The 23,967-nt window shown below is 43.1% G+C and overlaps 1 protein-coding gene across 3 annotated transcripts in view; it reads left to right on the top strand.

Annotated features, from left to right (window-relative positions):
- SULT2B1 (sulfotransferase family 2B member 1) overlaps window positions 1-23,967 on the top strand; it is a 117,902-nt gene that overhangs the window by 27,590 nt on the left and 66,345 nt on the right. For all 3 annotated transcript variants that reach the window (XM_075839978.1, XM_075839979.1, XM_075839981.1), the window contains one exon: window positions 8,773-8,913. In XM_075839978.1, coding sequence (XP_075696093.1) covers window positions 8,778-8,913 — 136 coding nt within the window. In that variant the 5' untranslated portion in view covers window positions 8,773-8,777. The remainder of the gene's footprint in view (window positions 1-8,772; window positions 8,914-23,967) is intronic.

The raw sequence follows: 23,967 nt of genomic DNA, 5'->3' as shown, positions 1-23,967 counted from the left end.
GTTTCCTCAACCAATGTACCATCCATTTTAGACTGCTTGCTCACCTCTTCCCCTCTGATGAGGCCAAGGTAGCATTCATCATTTCCCTTCTCGCTGGTAAGGCCCTGGTATGGGCAAACCCCATCTTGGAACGAGAGGGCACTGAATTCTCGGACCTAGCGTTATTCCCAGAGACTTTTCGTACTGTGTTCGAGGAACCAGGTCGTATATCCTCTGCAGCGGCCCTTCTGCTAACCTTCAAGCAAGAAGAGTCCACGGTAGGAGTGTATGCTATCTCCTTCCATACAGCAGAGTTGGTTTGGAAAAAATAGGCATTGGTGGTAAAATTTTGGCAGGGACTGTCCTCGCATGTCAAGGACGACTTCGCAACCCGCGATCTTCCTTCTACCCTGGTTGCTACCCGGGTCGGCCATTTCATGCGCCAATGTACACAAAAGCTGGGAAACACCAGCACTTAGGTTTGGTTGGAGAGACAACTCTAGGTGGGACGACGCCAAACGTCAAAGCCTCTCCCAAATTATCTATTCCTGTGACCATCATCTGGAGAGGCATTACACTCCTCCTCTGCCTATCTGGATTCTGGAGCAGCTGCAAATTTCATCCAGCAGGATTTAGTGGATCACCTACATCTCCCCACAGTTCTTCTGGAGAGACCCCTGGCTGTTGCCTCTGTAGATGGACTGCCATTGCCCGATCCTATTATGGCTGTCACCAAACCACTGACACAAAAAGTCAGGGTTTCTTCACTCGGAACAGTTCACCTTCCTCGTGTTGCCTAAAGCAATCAAACCTGTACTGCTGGGCCTGCCTTGGCTTCGTCTACACGCTCCGGTTCCTGACTGGAGTTCTGGAGAGGTTCTCCAATGGGGACCCAGATACTTTAGCCGCTGTCTGCCACAGGTTTGTCCTGTTTTGCCTCTACTACTTCAGTCACTCTACGTTCTACCGTCTCATTATGCTATTTTGCGGACGTCTTCAGTAAGGGGGAAGCTGAGACTCTTCGTCCTCATCGGATCTATGACTGCCCTGTTGATTTACTCCCTGACACTTCATGCCTTGAGGGCGTGTTTATTGTCTTTCCCTGCCAGAGACCCTAGCCATGTCCGCCTTCATTAAGGAGAACCTCGAGAGAGGGTTCATCTGGAAATCTTCCTCCCCGGCCGGAGCCGGATTCTTCTTTATGAAGAAGGAAGGATTTCTTTGTCGATGTATCGCAGACCAGGGTCTGAACAAAATTACTGTTAAAAATAAGTATTCCCTGCCACTAATCTGAGAACTTTTTGATAGAATTCGTGGGACCAAGGTGTTCACAAAGCTGGATCTACGTGGAGCATTTAACTTGATCCATATCTGCAAAGAAGTCGAATGGAAAACCGCATTTAACACCCGAGACGGCGATTACGAATACCTTGTGATGCCTTTTGGACTGTGTAACGCTCCAGCTCTGCTCTAGGAATTTTTAAATAAAATTTTCCGGGATCTGCTATATGTCTGTGTGGTGGTCTATCTGGACGACATCCTGATTTACTCACCTGATTTGATGACACATCGGAAGCACGTTCGCCAAGTTCTGTCGCGTTTAAGGGAGAATCGCCTATATGCTATATGAGAAATGTGTGTTCGAGATAAACTCTCTGCCCTTCCTGGACTACATTGTATCAGACCGTGGCCTCAAGATGGACCCAGAGAAGGTGAGATCCACTTAGAGTCCACAGGGTCTTCGGTCCATACAAAGATTTCTGGGATTCGCAAACTTCTAACTGCAATTCATCCTGAACTTCTCATCGCTGACTGCTCCAATCTCGGCGCTCATCAAGAAGGGGGTGAACGCCAAGGTTTGGCCTCCAGAGGCAGAATCAGCATTTACTTAGCTCAAGAGCGCTTTCACCTCAGAATCTGTTCTCCATCACCCTGATGCTTCTCGGCAGTTCTTTCTGGAAGTGGACACATCTACCATTGGTGCTGGAGCACTATTATGTTAAAAGAACTCTAAGGGCATTAGAGGAAAGGAGACACTTGCTGGAGGGCATGGTTCACCTTTTTATCGTTTATACGGACCACAAGAACCTTACGTACTTACAGTCGGCAGAACGACTAAATCCTCGCCAAGCCAGTTGGTCGTTGTTCTCAGGTACCCTTGTGCTACGAACTTGTATAGACTTTGCATAGACTGTGACTTGGACAGCTGCCTCTCCGCTACGGCTTCCACATACCCTCATATCATGAATGTATGCTTTTACATACAGTGAAGGAAATAAGTATTTGATCTCTTGCTGATTTTGTAAGTTTGCCCACTGTCTACATGAACAGTCTAGAATTTTTAGGCTAGGTTAATTTTACCAGTGAGAGATAGATTATATAAAAAAAAAAAAAGAAAATCACATTGTCACAATTATATATATTTATTTGCATTGTGCACAGAGAAATAAGTATTTGATCCCCTACCAACCATTAAGAGTTCAGCCTCCTCCAGACCAGTTACAGCTGTTGTCGTGTTGTGCTTTATTAAGCTTGGCAACTCGGATCTTCAGCTCCCTCCATAAGTTTTCGATGGGATTAAGGTCTGGAGACTGGCTAAGCCACTCCATGACCTTAATGTGCTTCTTTTTGAGCCACTCCTTTGTTGCCTTGGCTGTATGTTTCGGGTCATTGTCGTGCTGGAAGACCCAGCCACGAGCCATTTTTAATGTCCTGGTGGAGGGAAGGAGGTTGTCACTCAGGATTTGACGGTACATGGCTCCATCCATTCTCCCATTGATGCGGTGAAGTAGTCCTGTGCCCTTAGCAGAGAAACACCCCCAAAACATAATGTTTCCACCTCCAGGCTTGACAGTGGGGACGGTGTTCTTTGGGTCATAGGCAGCATTTCTCTTCCTCCAAACACGGCGAGTTGAGTTAATGACAAATAGCTCAATTTTAGTCTCATCTGACCACAGCACCTTCTCCTAATCACTCTCAGAATCATCCAGATGTTCATTTGCAAACTTCAGATGGGCCTGTAAATGTGCCTTCTTGAGCAGGGGGACCTTGCGGGCACTGCAGGATTTTAATCCATTACGGCGTAATGTGTTACCAATGGTTTTCTTGGTGACTGTGGTCCCAGCTGCGTGAGATCATTAACAAGTTCCCCCTGTGTAGTTTTCGGCTGAGCTCTCACCTTCCTCAGGATCAAGGATACCCCACGAGGTGAGATTTTGCATGGAACACCAGATCGATATCGATTGACAGTCATTTTGTATGTCTTCCATTTTCTTACTATTGCACCAACAGTTGTCTCCTTCTCACCCAGCGTCTTACTTATGGTTTTGTAGCCCATTCCAGCCTTGTGCAGGTCTATGATCTTGTCCCTGACATCCTTAGAAAGCTCTTTGGTCTTGCCCATGTTGTAGAGGTTAGAGTTAGACTGGTTAATTGAGTCTGTGGACAGGAGTCTTTTATACAGGTGACCATTTAAGACAGCTGTCTTTAATGCAGGCACCAAGTTGATTTGGAGCGTGTAACTGGTCTGGAGGAGGCTGAACTCTTAATGGTTGGTAGGGGATCAAAAACTTATTTCTCTGTGCACAATGCAAATAAATATATATAATTTTGACTATGTGATTTTCTGTGTTTTTTTTATATATAATCTATCTCTCACTGGTAAAATTAACCTAGCCTAAAAATTCTAGACTGTTCATGTCTTTGACAGTGGGCAAACTTACAAAATCAGCAAGGGATCAAATACTTATTTCCTTCACTGTATCCCTTGTTGGTTTATTAGTATTTTTTGTTTTTTTCTTATTCTCGCTACATGTATCAATACAATATGAGAATTTATCACGGTTAATAATGTGTCATCATTTGTACTGTTTCGAAACTGCGTGGTTTGCCTTTGATTCTATTTTGACTCTATTCTCTATTGGATTTTGTTCCCTCTGTCCTAATTGTTTATTTTGGAAAAATAATAAAAAGTGAATTGAAAAGTACAAAATATTCAATCTCCAGTGTGAGGAAAAAAAAGAAAACATACAGTATGTTTAAGAGAAAATGCACAGCAGCCGTAACAACTACTACTGTACACAGAAAGCTCTGATTGTCCAGTATATTGTGGATCTACTCTTTGCCTTCATTACAGCTTCCAACCTTTTTAGGAGACTTGCTTTCATTTTTTCAAAGAAACTTGCAGGGCTAATTTTCCATGCTGAACAATCAGTCTGAGAAGTTGTGTATATTTACTGCGTCTTATGATCCAATTAATCAGAAAAAAGGTCTGAGGAGGCCATGCCGCTGTTTTACAGACACTGCCAGATTCTTTGACTGATAAGTACAACTTGATCTTCACATTAGTGTGCTTGGGTCCCTTATTTTGCAATTTAATATTTTTTTGCCAATCAATTGTTACAGTGTAATGCATGATTTAATAAAATTTGTACTTCACATTTATGCTGCCTTTAATACAGAACAAATTGTCAACTCCGTATGTTGTTATTCATCCTGATCCATGGTTTGAAGAATCTTTTATTGCTTCGGCGGGATACCTGATGCATTATGTTACATTTAAAGATCTCAAATTTAAACTCTGCCTGCCTCCTTTCTTACATGACCTTCCCTCGGATATTACAGAATCCACCAGAGAGAACATTTATTAGTACAGATGATTGGGAAGTTGATGATACCCACTTCACATGCAGGTGCTGATAACATCAGTCATTTGGTCATGTTTGTTAATACCAAATCATCTCTTCTTGGATGGTTTCCAATAAAACAAAAACTACACTACTGTTGTGATGGTTACATATCTTTGGACAGCTACAACAGACCAGCAACAGTCCTCCAAACATATTATTTGAGGTATTTTATGGATTAATTTGAACCATTTCATGGTGAATCTATAGAAAAAAAACACAATTCAAATGGAAGTATGAAGCAGTCATGAAAAGAAGCATATTTATTGATTTCGAATTGATAAATGCTGCATACTATCCCAAATTTGAACTAGTCCTGATGCTGCTGACGTTTCCTAGGAAATAATCTAACTGTTCACATACATGCATTGCATTTATCATGCAGAAATTTTTACTGCCACTAGCCTCCCATTGTTAATATTGGCTGGCCCGGTGATTTATCGGTCTAGTGGCAACTTTATACGTCCCAGCAACATTGTGTTCACAGAGCAGGGCTTAAAAAGACATAGAGCATACCACAGGTGTTCTTCACCTGAACTAGTGGTAGTGACTGGTTAAGATACCTCATTAAGTTTCCATGGACATATCCATAGAACTTTGACAAATTTGGAACAGTTTTGTACACAGTCCTCATCCGACACACACTATCTCTACTGTCTATGGGTTGCTGAAGGATGTTTCGTACATTGCCAAAACTCCAATTTTTATGAGGCACTGGGAAGCTGATTTGGACAGGATATTCGCAGATGCTGAGAAGCTCAAAATTTTAATAAGCCCATAAATTATCAGGTAGACATGAACAAAAGTCATACAAAATAATTTGCAGGTGGTATAGATACCCGGACAGACTGCACAGAATATTCCCTTCAGCCCCTAACACGTGCTGGAGAGGTAGTTTAGACAAACGAGCATACCTCAACATATGGGGGGCCTGTCCATTAAAAAAAAACATTTTGGACATCAGTATTACAGCTCTATAATTTGGATAGCTCTATTGCTCTGCAGCATTCTTCAGACCTCTCATTACTTTCACTTCTACCTGGGGCCATATCTCATACCAAAAAAGGACCTCTGAGACATTTTCTTAAGGTTGCTCAATGTCTCATACCTCATCATTAGAAATTCAATAATATTCCTTCTAAGGGTGAATTTATTGAATATCTTAACGATATTATGCAGATGGAGAAATTAATAGCAAATGATTACGATTCCTTTGATTAGCTTTTCTCTATATGTTTTCACTGGTCAGCATTCCGTAGTTAACCTCAATCACAGACCTGGTTCACAGGAGCAAAATACCGTAGGAGTACTTTTCTTATCTTTATTATTCTCTTTCAATATCTTTTCATTCATACTCCCTGCACCCCCCCCCCTTTTAGTGTTTATTTTTCTCTCCCTTCTCCTTTCCACCTCTTTTGGTTTCAATGTTGCTTCTTTTTCTCTTTTGTCAGGGCCATATAGATGTAAGTTTCCTATTTTCTCAGGCTTTTTTTAACCTTCTATCTGGTTGTTTATATGGGTTATATCGTTACTTGAGGCCTATAAACTTTGTTTCAAACTAAAAAGACATTGAGCTTGCTACAATTGACAAGCAAGTGGGGAAAAACTATAAACAGTAAAGAGAAACAGAAAACATAAATTGGTAGATAGTAATGTGGATAAGGGGTGGGCCATGTGTTTGTACTTGCAGGTTCCGGGTTTGAAGCCTATACCTGTACGACAGTACTCACCTCACCTTGTAATGTTTTACTGCAGAAGTCAAGCAGTGCTCCATTGTATACCATAGTGATCCTACAGAATACTCATGCTTTCAGGAACACATTAGTTCTTAAGGGTCCTTGTCCTACAGGTAACACTAACTAGTGGGATACACACAGGGCATGATGGTATCTGACATGACCGCACACTTTCCGTTTACTTTTTTTTAAGTGAGTGAAAGAAAAGGTTAACTAGATGGCGGGGTTTTAAATCAGTATTGACTTTTGCACGCAATGAGTTAGTGTTTTAGGTAAACTAATAGATTCCCTAGTGTCACGATGCCGGGTGTGGACCCACTGGGCCATACGGCGTAGCGGGATGGCAGCTGGCCAAACAGGTATAGTACAGAGTCTATAGTCCAGAAAGGGTACCCGTGGCAACTCAGACAGTAGCAAGGAAGGCTCGGCTGGGACTAGGCAGCAGGTAGACGTCAGGCGTGGAGTAGCAGAACAGACGTGGAATAAAGCACAACACGACAACAGCTCAGCACGGCACTTGACCAGGATAGCACGGGATACAGGACAAAGGAACAGGGAACACTTGGAAACTGGCAGACACTAGGAGACCATTTGCAAGACAAACGTTGGGTAACGAACATCACTCAGGCAAAGTCTCGATACCAGAAAGTGAGTGCCGGCCCCTCACAGGGGGACGACGCTGCAGGGAACTCACATATCCATCCATATCAGAACGACAGGCTGCGGCCATAGACGTTACACCTAGTTTACGAACTGAAGCCAAGACAGGTTCTCTTAAAAAAATTGATTGCAGACATAAAAAGTCAAAGGCGGAAGGTAGGAAAAAGACCTGGATACTCGCAATCTTCAGGAGCTCAAACCAGAATTGGAGTCCATAGTAGTAAAAATAAGGTTCCGTTTTTAAAATCAAATAAATGACGCGCTTTGAGGCAGTATCACCTCTTTATCAGATAACTGAGATGCAAGTGATTATTGGTGTGGAGTTTAAATACATAAATATTGCGCCAAAACAACAGGAGGGGGGATTCAAAATGGGAGGAGTTAAAAAAAGGACATACATGAGTTTTCCCAGTGTTTTTAAAAAAAAATAGTAAAACACATTTTTTTAGACACATTTTGTTAGGCTTAAAATACATCTGTGACTGAATGAATAAATACAGTAATTGTCGGCATACTTGACAGCAGTGGTGTATATACCGTTTTACAAATTTTGGCTGATGCAGGGCATAAATGGTGCTGGAATGTTCAGCTACTAGGATAAAATCAGTAGATGTGGAGTTCTCGACTGGAGGGACAGGGAATTTGACGTAAGACAGGGTTACCAGGGTGACAAGAAGGGTGACAAGAAGTTGAGCGGGAGGGCTGGAACTTCTGTGTCGTATGAGCGGATGCGCTGGCTAGCGGTGTCTGAATAAGCGCATGCAATGTCTTGCCTTGTCCTAGTGACGAGATGCTAAGTAGGGCTGGTAAATCGGTGTGGGCGCTGGTTGTTAGGCATATACGCAGTAGTTATTCAGCTATAAACCATTAGTATATTTGCTATGGATGGTTGTAATTACATGCTGTAGTTTGTTATTAGAGAGATACCTAGAGCGGGTCAACATAGATATAACTTGCACTTCTTGTAACACAGCATTGTACAAACGAATAAATGAGTGGGGGCATATCAAAGGATGACATATCATAGCGCACCAAAAATAACGCGGCACATTAATAAAAAGGCATTTTGTGTGGAAAAAAAAGGTGAATATGTTTAAAACTCGATATGCGTTATATACTGTAATTTATAAAAATAAATTAAAGATAACCTTTCATCTGCCCATACATGTGCAGCTGAGTGCAGCCTGTAATAGGCAGGGCTTCACAGACACTGTCTCACTTGAAATAATTTTTCTAACTTCCTCCGTCATTTACATATGATATCGGTGCCGTTATATTTGGCGCCCGATATGTAAATAAGCCCCTGAACGGTCAATGGGGCGTTTCTATCTAACTAAAAGGCAAGGGGTTGATCTCTTCACCCTGACACTGTCCAATCAGCTACGGACTGTGTCAGGGCAGCTAGCGCTGTGTTCCCTCCCGTGAGAACACACAGACTGAGAGAGCGCTCTCTTCAGAACCACCAGTCTGTTCTCGTGGGAGGGAACACAGCGCAAGTCGCCCAGACACTGTCCGCAGCTAATCGTGCCAAAATATATAATCCTTGTCTATCAATCTTGATTGTATGGATACAATAGATAAAATTAATAGGTAATGAGCATAATTGGAAAGTGATATAGAGATACAAAAATGAAGATGAAAACTATTAAAGAAACTTCTTGAAGAACTCTGCTGATGTTGAACTGGAATATGTATGTTTGTTTTTTCTGCAGATACAATGTCTTCTAAATATTTTGATTACAAAGGAGCTACATTTGTCAAAGGGGTGCATTCAGAAGAGTCTCTCACCTATGCAGAAAATGAATTTGAAGTATTTGATGATGACATTTACAATGTAACTTATCCAAAATCAGGTAATTTTTATACATTATTGTTTATAGGGGTTGTTCAGGAATAAATTAGATTTATATTTTGACTTAATGTGACATATTTAATTAAATTTCTAATATAATGTATGTTTATATTTGGAAGCGTTACTATGTTCTGACTTGCAGTCGCGTGACCGCACCCAGAGTAAACTTTTCACTTCCTCTGACATTCCGTGTCTTTGCTCAGCTAGCACTTCCAGCTAAGAAGAGGCACGGCAGGTTATCAAGTAGGTTTACAGTCAGTGTACCAGGCGGATGTTTCATGAGCTCTTCAGAGCTCAGCCTCTGTTCATACTGCGAGTAAACCTAGTTGATGATGCGCAGTGCCTCTGCAAGCTGGAAGTGCTGAATGAGCAATGACATGGAACGTCATCTCTCATAGTATATGCCCCTTCCTCCTTCTACTCTCTGATGTAGAAGGAGGAGGGGGCAGCGTTCAATTTATGCATCAATCCCCGCACGCCCCGATGGTTACATATATAAAGTGATCACGCGGGTTACATAAATACAGGGATGATGGGGTTATATAAATACAGGGACGAGGGGGTTATATACATGAATGATGGGGATCATTCCCATTATCCCTGTATATAACCCCAATCATCCCTGTGTTTAACCCCCATTATCCCTGTGTATTACCCCCTACATCCCTGTATATAACCCCCATCATCCCTGTGTATTACCCCATCATTTCTGTGTATAAACCCTTCATCCCTCTGTTTAACTTCCATTATCCCTGTGTATAACCCCCATCATCCCTGTGTATTACCCCAACATCCCTGTATACAACCCCATTATCCCAATATATAACCCCCATAATCCCAATGTATTACCCCCATCATTACCCCAATCAATAGCGCAGTCGACTGCGTTATTGATTCCGTCGTTAAAACGGAAACCTGCCGGAATGGTGACGAACGTAAAGCATTAGCAATGTTTCCGTCACCATTGATATCAATGGTGACTGAAACGGAAGCTGTGGTTTCAGTTTGACTTTCCGTTTCGGGGTTCACCCGATGGAAACCTCCGACGGAACCCCGGAACGAAAAGCCAACGCTGATGTGAACAGGCCCTAACAGCTTCTTTCCTTTTGCCTTCTTTTTCTTGGTTTCCCCTTCTTATACATTTCCTCTGTAAGGGTGCGTTCACATATATCAGTTGCATCAGCATCAGTTTTTTTTGTCTCTCAAGTGATTACAACTGATGCAAAAACTGATGCAAAAATGTATGAGTTGCCATTAGGCTTTTTCACAATTTTTACTACAGAACCATCAGTTGTCATCAGTTGTCGTTAGTTGTCATCAGTTTTTACCATCCGTTTTTAATATCAGTTTTTACCACAATGGTCCACCAAAAAGGTAGTCTAGGGTTTGAAAATGTGTAAATTTTATAAGAGTGGTGCATAGTTTGTGATAGATTGGATACATGATAGATTAGATACTTGTTGTGTACCATGTCAGGGCTCTCCTTCTCTGCCCCAGCCTTGGCGCTACACTGAAGTCTGACACACAAATTTTAATGTCATGTGTGTCATATTCAGTTCAGCGCCAAGGCCGGCGTTAAGAGAGAGGCCAGAAGGCAACTGCTGTCCACTGACCTCAGATCAAATCTTTGAAGCAGCTATGGGAGCCTGAAAAGATGCCAAACACTAGCCATAACTTCAGGGAATAGATAGTTTTTGGTGCCTTTACAGCTACCCAATACCACCCCGCATCTCCTACCTACCCAAACCATGCAGGGATTCACACAACAGGCTTAGGGTTAAAAACAGCCACCTAGGTCCGTTTTTGACGGCTGTTTTGTATCCGTTCCGTGTTTTAAGATGTGTAGATAATGAAACACTGCCCTCTGTAGATAATGCAGCAGTGCCCTCTTTATATAGTGCCATACACCCCCTGTAGATAATGCCGCAGTACCCTCTGTAGATAGTGCCACCCCCATGTAGATAATACCATAGTGCCCTCTGTAGATAGTGACACACACACCCCCTGTATATAGTGCCACACACCCCCTGTAGATAATACTACAGTACTTGTTGGGAATGTCAATGTTCGTGAAAACCTCGGTAACAGTGATCATAATATAGTTACATTTTACCTATACTGTAAAAAACAAACGCAGGCTGGGAGGGCAAAAACATTTAATTTTAAGAAAGCCAATTTCCCCAGGATGAGGGCTGCAATTCAGGATATAGACTGGGAAGAACTAATGTCAAATAATGGAACAAATGATAAATGGGAGATTTTCAAATCTACTTTGAGTTATTATAGTGCAAAATTTATTCCTACAGGTAATAAGTATAAACGACTCAAATTAAACCCCACATGGCTTACACCTTCTGTGAAAGGGGCAATACATGACAAAAAAAGGGCATTTAAAAAATACAAATCTGAGGGTACAGCTGTAGCCTTTGTAAAATATAAAGAGCTTAATAAAATCTGTAAAAATGTAATAAAATTAGCAAAAATACAAAATGAAAGGCAGGTGGCCAAGGATAGTAAAACAAATCCTAAAAAATTCTTCAAGCATATAAATGCAAAAAAGCCAAGGTCTGAACATGTAGGACCCCTAGATAATGGTAATGGGGAGTTGATCACAGGGGATCAAGAGAAGGCAGAGTTACTAAATGGGTTCTTTAGCTCTGTATATACAACAGAAGAAAGAGCAGCTGATGTAGCCGGTGCCAGTGCTGTTAATATATCAGTTGATATACTGAATTGGATGAATGTAGAGATGGTCCAAGCTAAATTAAATAAAATAAATGTGCACAAGGCTCCGGGACCAGATGGGTTACACCCTAGAATTCTTAAAGAGCTTAGTTCAGTTATTTCTGTCCCCCTTTTCATAATATTCAGAGAATCTCTAGTGACTGGTATAGTGCCAAGGGACTGGCGCAGGGCAAATGTGGTGCCTATTTTCAAAAAGGGCTCTAGGTCTTCCCCGGGTAATTATAGACCAGTAAGCTTAACATCCATCGTGGGGAAAATGTTTGAGGGGCTATTGAGGGACTATATACAGGATTATGTGACAATAAATAGCATTATAAGTGACAGCCAGCACGGTTTTACTAAGGACAGAAGTTGTCAAACTAACCTAATCTGTTTTTATGAAGAGGTGAGCAGAAGTCTAGACAGAGGGGCCGCTGTGGATTTAGTGTTTTTGGACTTTGCAAAGGCATTTGACACTGTCCCCCATAGACGCCTAATGGGTAAATTAAGGACTATAGGTTTAGAAAATATAGTTTGTAATTGGATTGAGAATTGGCTCAAGGACCGTATCCAGAGGGTTGTGGTCAATGATTCCTTCTCTGAATGGTCCCCGGTTATAAGTGGTGTACCCCAGGGTTCAGTGCTGGGACCACTATTATTCAACTTATTTATTAATGATATAGAGGAAGGGATTAATAGCACTATTTCTATTTCTGCAGATGACACCAAGCTATGTAATATAGTTCAGACTATGGAAGATGTTCATGAATTACAGGCAGATTTAAACAAACTAAGTGTTTGGGCGTCCACTTGGCAAATGAAGTTTAATGTAGATAAATGTAAAGTTATGCATCTTGGTACCAACAACCTGCATGCATCATATGTCCTAGGGGGCGCTACACTGGCGGATTCACTTGTTGAGAAGGATCTGGGTGTACTTGTAAATCATAAACTCAATAACAGCATGCAGTGTCAATCAGCTGCTTCAAAGGCCAGCAGGATATTGTCGTGTATTAAAAGAGGCATGGACTCGCGGGACAGGGATGTAATAATGCCACTTTACAAAGCATTAGTGAGGCCTCATCTAGAATATGCAGTTCAGTTCTGGGCTCCAGTTCATAGAAAGGATGCCCTGGAGTTGGAAAAAATACAAAGAAGAGCAACGAAGCTAATAAGGGGCATGGAGAATTTAAGTTATGAGGAAAGATTGAAAGAATTAAACCTATTTAGCCTTGAAAAAAGAAGACTAAGGGGGGACATGATTAACTTATATAAATATATTAATGGCACATACAAAAAATATGGTGAAATCCTGTTCCTTGTAAAACCCCCTCAAAAAACAAGGGGGCACTCCCTCCGTCTGGAGAAAAAAAGGTTCAAGTTGCAGAGGCGACAAGGCTTCTTTACAGTGAGAACTGTGAATCTATGGAATAGTCTACCGCAGGAGCTGGTCACAGCAGGGACAGTAGATGGCTTTAAAAAAGGGTTAGATAATTTCCTAGAACAAAAAAATATTAGCTCCTATGTGTAGAAATTTTTCCTTCCCTTTTCCCTTCCCTTGGTTGAACTTGATGGACATGTGTCTTTTTTCAGCCGTATTAACTATGTAACTATGTAACTATGTAACTATGTACCCTCTGTAGATAGTGTGATACCCCCTGTAGCTAATGTCACAGTGCCCTCTGTAGATAGTGCCACACACCCCTCTAGATAATGCCACAGTGCCCTCTTTAGATAGTGCCACACCCCCCCTGTATATAGTGCCACACAAACCCCTGTAGATAGCGCCACACACGCCCATGTAGACAATGCCACAGTGCCCTCTATATACAGGGCTACTGTGTCATTATATAGAGGGGGTACTATGGCATTATATACAATGCCACAGTACCCCCTGTAGATAATGTCACACAGCCCCCTGTAGATAGCGCCACACACGCCCATGTAGACAATGCCACAGTGCCCTCTATATAATGCCACAGTACTCCCTGGGTATAATGGCACAGTAGCCCCTGTATATAATGTCACACTGCCCCCCTGTAGATAGCACCACACAGCGCCCCCTGTAGATGGTGCCACACAGCGCCCCATGTAGATTGTGCGACATAGCACCCACCTGTAGATAGCACCACCCCCACTGTATGTAGTGGTATCCCCCTTCCCCTGTAGATAGTGCCACTGAAGTTCCCTCGAAGTTCCCTCGGCCAGAGCATTGCCGACGCTGTGGCTGGGGATTCCCTCTCGGAGGACCCGCTGACGCCACTGTCCATATATGGACAGTGACGTCAGTGGCTACTCCTTGAGCGGAATCCCTGTTGCCGACTCTGGCCGGGGATTCCACAACAGGAGGAGCCCCTGACGTCTATGTCCATATATCGACAGTAACCTCAGGGGTTTCTTCTAGGAGCGGCATCTCCGGCCAGATCATCGGCAGTGATGTCAAAGGCTTCCCCGAGCGCAGAGCTTAAAGTAACGGTTTGCCTGGGGAATTCTCGGGGAGCGGAGGAGCTCCCTCTGCTCCCCCGCTCTGAACTCATTCTGAAGCAGGGACCTGATCATTCCCTGCATCAGTATTAAGTTCAACTGTGTCTGTTTCCTGAGAAAGCAAACACAGTTGACAGCGGGACATACCCCCGGCCGCATGGAGCAGCGAATTCGGGACGGGTGGGAGGGTAGAAGTCAGGGGCTCCACCTGGAGCGGAATCCCCGGCAATGCTATGACCGGGGATTGCGCTGCTACCTCACATCCATCTTCCCGCCAGGTGCTGCTGGAAAGTGGATGAGGCAGCACCCGGCGTTCATCCGGCAACAATTAAAATAGATAGGATATGGCGCCGGACCTCCCTGGGAGCCGGAACCAAAAATGCTGCAGGTAACGTATTTAGATCCGCCTCCCAAGGAGGTCCGGCACCGTACGGTGCCACAACTGATGTCCCCTGTGCCAGAACAGATCCCATAGAAAGCTATGGGATGTGTTCTAGCATATTTGCCTCCGTCTTTTCTTCAACACGCCGGAGGTAAACTGAAGCGGACGCCGGACATATGTGAACGGCTCCTAAGACGACTCTAGACCAATTGTTTAGAACCCAAGAATATCATTGCGATTCCAACACCCTCCAATGGCACTAAGGAAGATTCCCTATGAGGAATAATCCGCTTCTGAATGGTCCCTCTAAGCTTCTGCAAAGTCCGGATGAACCTCTCCTCTTTGAGGTTGACTTTTAGCCAAAATAAGCCGTTTTTTACCATATAAATACTAAATTTTAAAACGAGACTCCTGTCAGAGACTAATTAAATGATCACATATAAGCAATGAATTGTTTTTAAAAGGAAAATAATAAAATGAAAACGCATTCCACCATTATAAATAGGTTCTTATCTGACCACTTTCTAATCTAATCAGAACCATCCAATAATACCGCTCCATTCAATCACTGTGATTTTCACTATGTCCGATTTTAATAAAGATATACCAACCTGCTTTATAAACCCTCATGTCCATTAAGAACAATGTGCAAAAAAAAACAAGTCATCCTTAAAGTACAATAGGGATTCTTCTTTTTATTTATTACATTTATTTATTTTTATCTGTAATTTATCATATCAACTGACGGTTAGAATGATATGACGATATTAGCAACAGTGTTGCCTTGTGTCTGTGTGTAGTTTGTCGGTACCAAAACAGGAGAATGTTGTCACGTTGTAATTGTTTGTATTTTAGCAATGTCTATATAACTAAATGTAAACTTTGACCCCAGAGTCTCCCTATATAACTCTTACCAGCCCCGAAGCAGCGCCTCATAAGATCCTTCCTTTTCTATTTTTTGCTATTTATCCTATATAACTCTGGTTTGTTATAAAAGCAACTGTCAGGACAGAGTACTGTCCATGTGTTTTTAGCCTTATGAAGAGACCTATCCGGTCTCGAAACGCGTAGCTTTAACACTGTAATAAATAATCAATCAATATTCCATCTTGTGGTCACAGACCTTCATTTTTTTACGACATATCGCTAGTGTTCATCCGCTGGCGTAGCTCTCCAGGCACACACCATCACAGAGGAACAGCGCTGATAAAATGGATATTCCTTTTTCTTGAACTCTACATGAGATACTGAAGCAGTTGTCCGTGTCTGTGTAATCTATTCAATGTATCGTTATCTGACTTTGACTCCGAGGCTGGATTCTTAGAGTACCTTCAGCTCTCCCAAACCCAGGCTAAAAATGACGTCATAATGGAGCACTACATGTTATCTCCACCCTGATTGAGGGACGGAGGTTTCTGCAAACAAGGAATCTTTAATTTCCTGATCTAGCAGAAGATGGAGCAATCTCATCCAACCGCTTGGGAAATGAGTGGCAAGTGGTACCATCTCGGAAGGCAATTCCTCGTTGAAGAGTCAACATTAAATCGTGACACAAATGACGTTTCTAGTTCAGTCTTGTCTCTGGGATTTGAGCCCTGAGTGACTGTCCCACTATTTCTCGACAGCTTATACAGCTGTATATGTGTTTAATGTGTTTATTTAGTTGGTATAACTCTACTTTATGGGTCTACAATTACCTATATGTTTTCGTTTGTCTAAGATCTCTCCCAGCTAGATATGTGATACATTGTGATCCTCAGATGCTAGATGCACTTCTACTTATGTGGTATAATGAGTTATTCTTACCAAATGTGATTAGTCCTCTTGACATTCCCTATCGTATGGATACCTACACGATGATAGACAGTTTAAATGGCCATTTTAAGCTTTTTCATCCCTACAATATCGGGTTCTCTAATATATTAGGATGATTACGTTTGTTTCCCTAAATGTGAAGTGTTTGAATAGTCCTCATAAAAGATCGTTTATGTGGAAAGAGGCTCTTTCTTTGAGGTGCGATGTGTCATGTGCACAAGAGACTCATATATTAGAACAAGATGCCCATAGAATAAAACACCCTCAATTTTCTAAAGTTATTCTTTCTCGCCACAATAAAAAACAAAGGGGGGTGCGCCTCGCCGTAAGGAACACAGTCGCGTTTACTCCAATTTCATCTTTATTGGATCCGTGTGGGAGGTATATAATTCAAATAGGAGAACTCAACATTGTGATATTTATGATAGTAGTTGCATATGTTCCACAGACACATCAAATCTGCTTCCTTAACAAACTATTCCATGAGATTACTAAAGTTAAACAAGGCGAATTCGTGGTTTGTGGAGATTTCAATACTATACATGATCCTATGATGGATTCCACAAGTGTTCATAGAACCTACTTCCAATCCTTAGCTCCTGTCCTACTTAGAGAAGACATTTATGATGTATGGCACATTCAACATGATTCGGAAAGGGATTACTCCTTTTTCTCACCGGTACATAGGTCCTATTCTCGCATAGATCTATTTCTTGTTAGCAGATCTTTATTACAGAAAGTGGAGAAATCTACTATTGAGTTAATTAAGTGGTCGGACCATGCAGCCATTACTATATGTGTTAATGAAGCTCACACCTCTTCACTACATTTCCTATGGAGAAATAATACCTACTTAATGTCCCACCCTAAATATAAAGAAGAACTACGTAAGGGCCTGGACGAATATTTCTTGTTAAATGTTAATTCTGTACGGGATCCATTTGTTCTCTGGAATGCCCATAAGGCATACATGAGAGGTCTTTTTATAAAGTGGGGACATAGAGCAAAGAAAGAAAGGGAGCGTCAATTTGATGACATACTAGCGCAAATACGTCCTTTAGAATCCTTAAAGGGAATGTGTTGCCAGAAAAACATGTTTTTTTTTTTTTAATTAAACATTTAGTGTGTGGGTGATTAAACATTGTTCACATTTTTTTTATTTTTTTCACGAGTCAGGAAATATTATAAATTAATTCTAATTTATAATATTTCCCATTTCTGGTCACTAGATGGAGCTATTCCCAAAATTGCAGCATTGCAAAATTTGGTAAAAAGCCCTCGCTCTAGTGAGCTCTCAGCATCCCCCCCCCTCCTTTATCCTGGCTAGTGCCGGGATAAACGAGGGGTTTGAACGGTGTAACCTCCTACACTGTGTGTCGCCATTTTTTGAGCTAACACACAGTGTAGTAGGTTTACATACAGTAGTAAACACACACAAACACGAACATACATTGAAATCTCTTACCTGCTCCTGCCGCCGCGGCTCCCTCCGGCCCGTCCGCTCCGTCTGCTGCCGCTGGTCCAAGTGCACAAGTCCGGAAGCCGCGACCGGAAGTAGTAATATTACTGTCCGGCCGCGACTTCCGGTCCACAGGAAAATGGCGCCGGACGGCGCCAATTTCAAATTGGACTGTGTGGGAGCGGCGCATGCGCAGTTCCCACACAGACGCCGTACACACAAGTGAATGGGACGGGAGCCGTTCGCAGTCCCTACGGGACTGTGGCTGCCGTATTCCATGTCTGTATGTGTCGTTAATCGACACATACAGAAATGGAACAAAAAATGGCAGCCCCCATAGGGAAGAAAAAGTGTAAAAATAAGAAAAAGTAAAACACAAACACACAAATAAATATAAACGTTTTTAATAAAGCACTAACATCTTTAACATATAAAAAAATAATTTGTGATGACACTGTTCCTTTAAAGAGGCTCTGTCACCAGATTTTGCAACCCCTATCTGCTATTGCAGCAGATAGGCGCTGCAATGTAGATTACAGTAACGTTTTTATTTTAAAAAAACAAGCATTTTTGGCCAAGTTTTGACCATTTTTGTATTTATGCAAATGAGGCTTGCAAAAGTCCAAGTGGGCGTGTTTAAAGTAAAAGTCCAACTGGGCGTGTATTATGTGCGTACATCGGGGCGTTTTTACTACTTTTACTAGCTGGGCGTTCTGACGAGAAGTATCATCCACTTCTCTTCAGAACGCCCAGCTTCTGGCAGTGCAGACAGCGTTTTCTCGAGAGATCACGCTGTGTCGTCACTCACAGGTCCTGCATCGTGTCGGACGAGCGAGGACACATCGGCACCAGAGGCTACAGTTGATTCTGCAGCAGCATCGGCGTTTGCAGGTAAGTCGATGTAGCTACTTACCTGCAAACGCTGATGCTGCTGCAGAGTCTGCACTGCCAGAAGCTGGGCGTTCTAAAGAGAAGTGGATGATACTTCTCGTCAGAACGCCCAGCTAGTAAAAGTAGTAAAAACGCCCCGATGTACGCACATAATACACGCCCAGTTGGACTTTTACTTTAAACACGCCCACTTGGACTTTTGCAAGCCTCATTTGCATAAATACAAAAATGGTCATAACTTGGCCAAAAATGCTCGTTTTTTAAAAATAAAAATGTTACTCTTATCTACATTGCAGCGCCGATCTGCTGCAATAGCAGATAGGGGTTGCAAAATCTGGTGACAGCCTCTTTAAATGAATCCAATATATCTTTGGATAAGATTGAGAAGTTGCGAACTCTTCGGATTAATTTGCGAGATTGTTTATTGTATAAGTATGAAAAGAACCTGCAATCCATCAAAGCACAATACTACTCTCAGGACAATAAAGCCAGCAAACTTCTGGCACATAGATTGAAGACAAGGGCTGTTAAGAGTAAGATACCATTTCTCATTGACCCTCTTAGATCCACTAAAATATATTCCCCTGGGGATATAGGACAGAAATGTATGGAATATTATAATTACCTATATAATTCACATCCCTTTAATGCAAACCCTCAGCCCGCTCAGCAAGCCGTTAAAGGTTTTTTAAATACCCTGAACCTCCCACGTGTATCACCCAACCAACTGGATGATTTGAATCTCCCTTTAACGGAATTGGAAATCTCCAAAATTATCCGATCTTTCCCATTGCATAAAGCCCCTGGCCCCGACGGTTTATCCAGTATGTACTATAAAACTTTTGAAGAATCCCCTCTACCTCATTTGTTTGACACTCTGCAACATGCCATTACACAGGGTTCCTTTCCGAAGGAGATGCTAAGTGATAGTGACATTTCCAAAGCCAGGAAAAGCACCTGATTCACCACTAACTTTCGTCCCATATCCCTCCTTAAATCCGACTTAAAAATCTATGATAAAGGTCTTGTGAACCGTTTAGCCTCTAAAGCTATGTTCACACGGAGTATTTTGGGGGAGGAATATCTGCCTCAAAATTTCGTTTGGAACTTTGAGGCAGATATTCCTCTCCCTGCACGACGATTTTCGCGGCGACTATCGCGCCGTTTTTCGCCCGCGGCCATTGAGCGCCGCGGGCATAAAACAGCGAGAAATACCCTTTCTCCTGCCTCCCATTGAAGTCAATGGGAGGTCAGAGGCGGAAGCGCCCGAAGATAGGGCATGTCGCTTCTTTTTCCCGCGAGGCAGTTTTACTGCTCGCGGGAAAAAGACGCCGACGCCTCCCATTGAAATCAATGGGAGGCGTTCTCAGGCCGTTTTTGCCGAGTTTTGCGACGCGGCTTCCGCGTCAAAAAACTCGGCAAAATACCCCGTGTGAACATAGCCTAAGATTCCCCTTCTGGTTAATAGAGATCAAGTTGGTTTTGTCAAAGGTAGACAGGCTCCGGAAAATACTAGGAGGGTTCTTAATATTTTAGATTATTTGAATAGAATGGGGACTCAGGCTGTTATGGTAACTCTGGACACCGAAAAGGCATTCGACAGGGTTAATTGGTCGTTCAAATTCTCGATGATGGATGAAATGGGATTTGGAGGATCCATAGTAACCGCAATTAAAGCTCTATACTCCTCCCCATCGGCGAGGGTCTTTGTTAACGGAACTCTCTCTGTGAAATTTTTAATAACAAATGGGACTAGACCGGGATGCCCATTGTCACCTTTGATTTTCGTTCTGTCCATAGAACCATTAGCTCAGGCTATTAGACAACACTCTGACATTCATGGGATACAAATAGGAGATTGCTCTCATTGCATTTCTCTATACACTGATGACATAATATTAACCCTGGAAAAAACGGAAACATCTTTATCAGTCGCCTTTAAGATCATACAGGACTTTGGGGATATAGCATTTTATAAGGTTAATATGGGAAAATCACAGGCTCTGCCTTTAAATTGCTCATTGTCGGATCTCAGGTCCCTACAGGCTAAGTTTTCATTAGATTGGCAACAGAATCAAATTAAATATTTGGGGATAAACATTACTTCTAAAGTCTCGCAGTTATATCAGGCCAATTATTTTTCTATGCTATCGGAAATTAAACTAGATTTCAGGCAGTTGGCAACACATGAAGGTTCATGGATAGGTAGAATTGCAGCATTTAAAATGCTGGTGCTTCCGAAGTAACTTTATCTTTTTCGGACACTGCCGATAAAAATGCCCTTATCTTTTTCAACAAGGCCCATAGATTGCTTACTTCATATATCTGGAAGGGGAGTAGGCCGTGCATAGTGGCTAGGCTATTGAGCAAAGGGAAAAAACATGCAGGCTTGAGTCTGCCCAATATCCACCATTATTACCTAGCTACTCAGATATCCCAATTGAAGCAATGGTGGGAGGGGAACTCTTCTCAACATTGGGTTCAAATTGAAACATCATTGGCACCTATACACAATTTAAAAGCTCTTTTAATTGTACGATTACATCCTCACACGCCTACTGTCTCCCTACCATATTTTCTATCCACCTCTATACAGAATTGGCTAACATTCCATTCACTGTGTGGCAAGTCCTCTTTTCCTCTACTTTCTTGTTCACCCATAGAGGCTCTCGAGTATGTGTTAAACCCCCAATCTTCTCAGACTTGGATCTCCGTTCATGGAAGATTGGGGGTATAACACATATGATATATGTAATGACGGGGTAGGGAGGCAGACAGGTGAGCCCTAATCTACCCGCCACTCAGTCCCTGCCTACTTGCAAAGGCCCATCGTAGGCGATGGCGTACAACTGGGCAACGGTCCCTACGCTCAATAAGTGCACAACAGACAAGGGTACACAGAAGCTAAGGGAAATGGGTCAGTTTCCCACGGCAACACAGTGAGCAACAAGAGTAGTGAACGAGCCGAGTCAAACCAGGAGTGCACGAGGTACAAATCGCAGAGCAGGAGCGTAGTCAGTAAAGCCAGGGTCAAAAATGAAGAAAGGTCAATAAACATAGCAGGAGCAGCAGAGCCAGGAAACAGAAAAGAATCACAGGCAAAGGAGGAGCAGGAAATGCAGGTATAAATAGACAGAGGGCGGGAGCTAGCTCCGTCTGGCCAGGCTGTGATAGGCTCTCCCACTCCTCAGCCTCCCAGCCTGACTGGTAGAAGATCGTGTCACTCTCTCAGACTTAGGAGCAGGTGCAGACTGATTACCCACAGGCGTCGACACAGAAGCTGTGTCTGGCAGATCCTTTACAGTACCCCCCCTTTTAAGAGGGGCCACTGGACCCTTTCTAGGTGGACCTGGCTTATTGGGGAAGCGAAGATGGAACCTCCTGAGCAATACCCCAGCATGAACATCCCGGGCGGGTACCCAAGTCCTCTCCTCAGGCCCGTATCCTCTCCAATGGACCAGGTACTGGAGGGAGCATTGGACCATCCTGCTGTCCACAATCTTGGCCACCTCGAATTCTACACCCTCAGGGGTGAGAACAGGGACCGGAGATTTCCTCGAGGGAGCCAAGGACGGGAAGCAGCGTTTAAGGAGGGAGGCATGAAACACGTTGTGTACTCGAAAAGATGGGGGTAACTCCAGTCGGAAGGAGACAGGGTTAAGGACTTCAATGACCTTGTACGGCCCTATATATCGGGGAGCAAATTTTTGGGACGGGACTTTAAGGCGCAAATTTTAAGAAGATAGCCACACCAGATCCCCGACCACAAACAAGGAGTCTTTTGTATGCTCTGGGATGCCTCTAGGTTCATCTGAACCTGGGCCCAGACTGTGCAAAGTTTCTGATGAACGACATCTACCTCGGGATTGTTGGAACTACCAGTTGAAACGGAGGAGAACCGTGGATTAAACCCAAAACTACAGAAAAAGGGGGAGACCACTGACGAGTTACTAACCCGGTTATTATGGGAAAATTCGGCGAGGGGAATGAAGGAGACCCAATCATATTGACAGTTAGAGATAAAACACCTTAAATATTGTTCTAGAGACTGATTAGTCCTCTCAGTTTGGCCATTAGTTTCAGGATGGGAGGCCGAGGAGAAGGGCAGATCAATCTCCAACTTTTTACAGAAGGCTCTCCAAAACAATGAAACAAATTGTACCCCTCTGTCAGAAACAATATTGACAGGAACCCCATGGAGACGCAGGATGTGTTTGACAAACAAGGTAGCTAACGTCTTAGCATTGGGTAGTTTCTTGAGGGGCACAAAGTGGCACATCTTACTGAAACGGTCTACTACAACCCACACCACCGACTTGCCTTGAGATGGAGGCAAATCGGTGATAAAATCCATGGAGATATGGATCCAAGGTCTCTGGGGAATGGGCAAAGAACATAGTAAGCCTGCTGGTCGGGACCTGGGAGTCTTGGACCTAGCACAAATTTCACAAGCGGCGATGTAGGCCTTAACGTCTTTAAGCAACCCAGGCCACCAATAGTTTCTGGCAATGAGATGCTTGGTACCCAGGATGCCTGGTTGGCCAGATAGTGCAGAGTCTTGATTTTCCCTGAGTACCCTTAGCCGGAATTGCAGGGGAACAAACAGCTTGTTCTCAGGAAGGTTCCCGTGAGCTGAACCTTCATCATCCGCAATTTCGGAGACTAAGTCAGACTCAACAGAGGAAATGATTATACCTGGAGGCAAAACACATGCAGGATCTTCCTCCGAAGGAGGACTTGCCATGAAGCTATGCGACAGTGCATCAGCCTTAATATTTTTAGACTCAGCCCTATAGGTGACCAAAAAGTTTAATCTAGTAAAAAATAACGCCCATCGAGCTTGTCTCGGGTTTAGCCTCCGGACAGATTTTAAGAAAACCAGATTCTTGTGGTCGGTAAGGACCGTTACCTGGTGCCTAGCCCCCTCCAGAAAGTGGCGCCACTCTTCAAATGCCCATTTAATGGCTAAGACTTCGCGGTTGCAAATATCATAGTTACTCTCAGTGGGCGAGAACTTCCTGGAGAAGTAGGCACAGGGTGAGTGACCTGTACCCTGGGACAAGACAGCACCCACTCCCACCTCGGAGGCGTCAACCTCCACGATGAATGGCTCCATTTGGTTAGGCTGAATCAGCACAGGGGTCGAGATAAAGCACTTCTTAAGGACCTCAAAAGCCTGGACCGCCTCTGGAGGACAGCGGAGGAGGTCAGCACCTTTGTGAGTAAGATCTGTAAGAGGCTTAGCGATGACCGAGAAGTTAGCAATAAATCTCCTGTAATAATTAGCAAACCCCAGGAAG

This window comes from Rhinoderma darwinii, chromosome 10, assembly GCF_050947455.1.
Source record: "Rhinoderma darwinii isolate aRhiDar2 chromosome 10, aRhiDar2.hap1, whole genome shotgun sequence".
NCBI lineage: Eukaryota > Metazoa > Chordata > Amphibia > Anura > Rhinodermatidae > Rhinoderma > Rhinoderma darwinii.
This window is presented reverse-complemented; position numbering and strand designations above follow the sequence as displayed.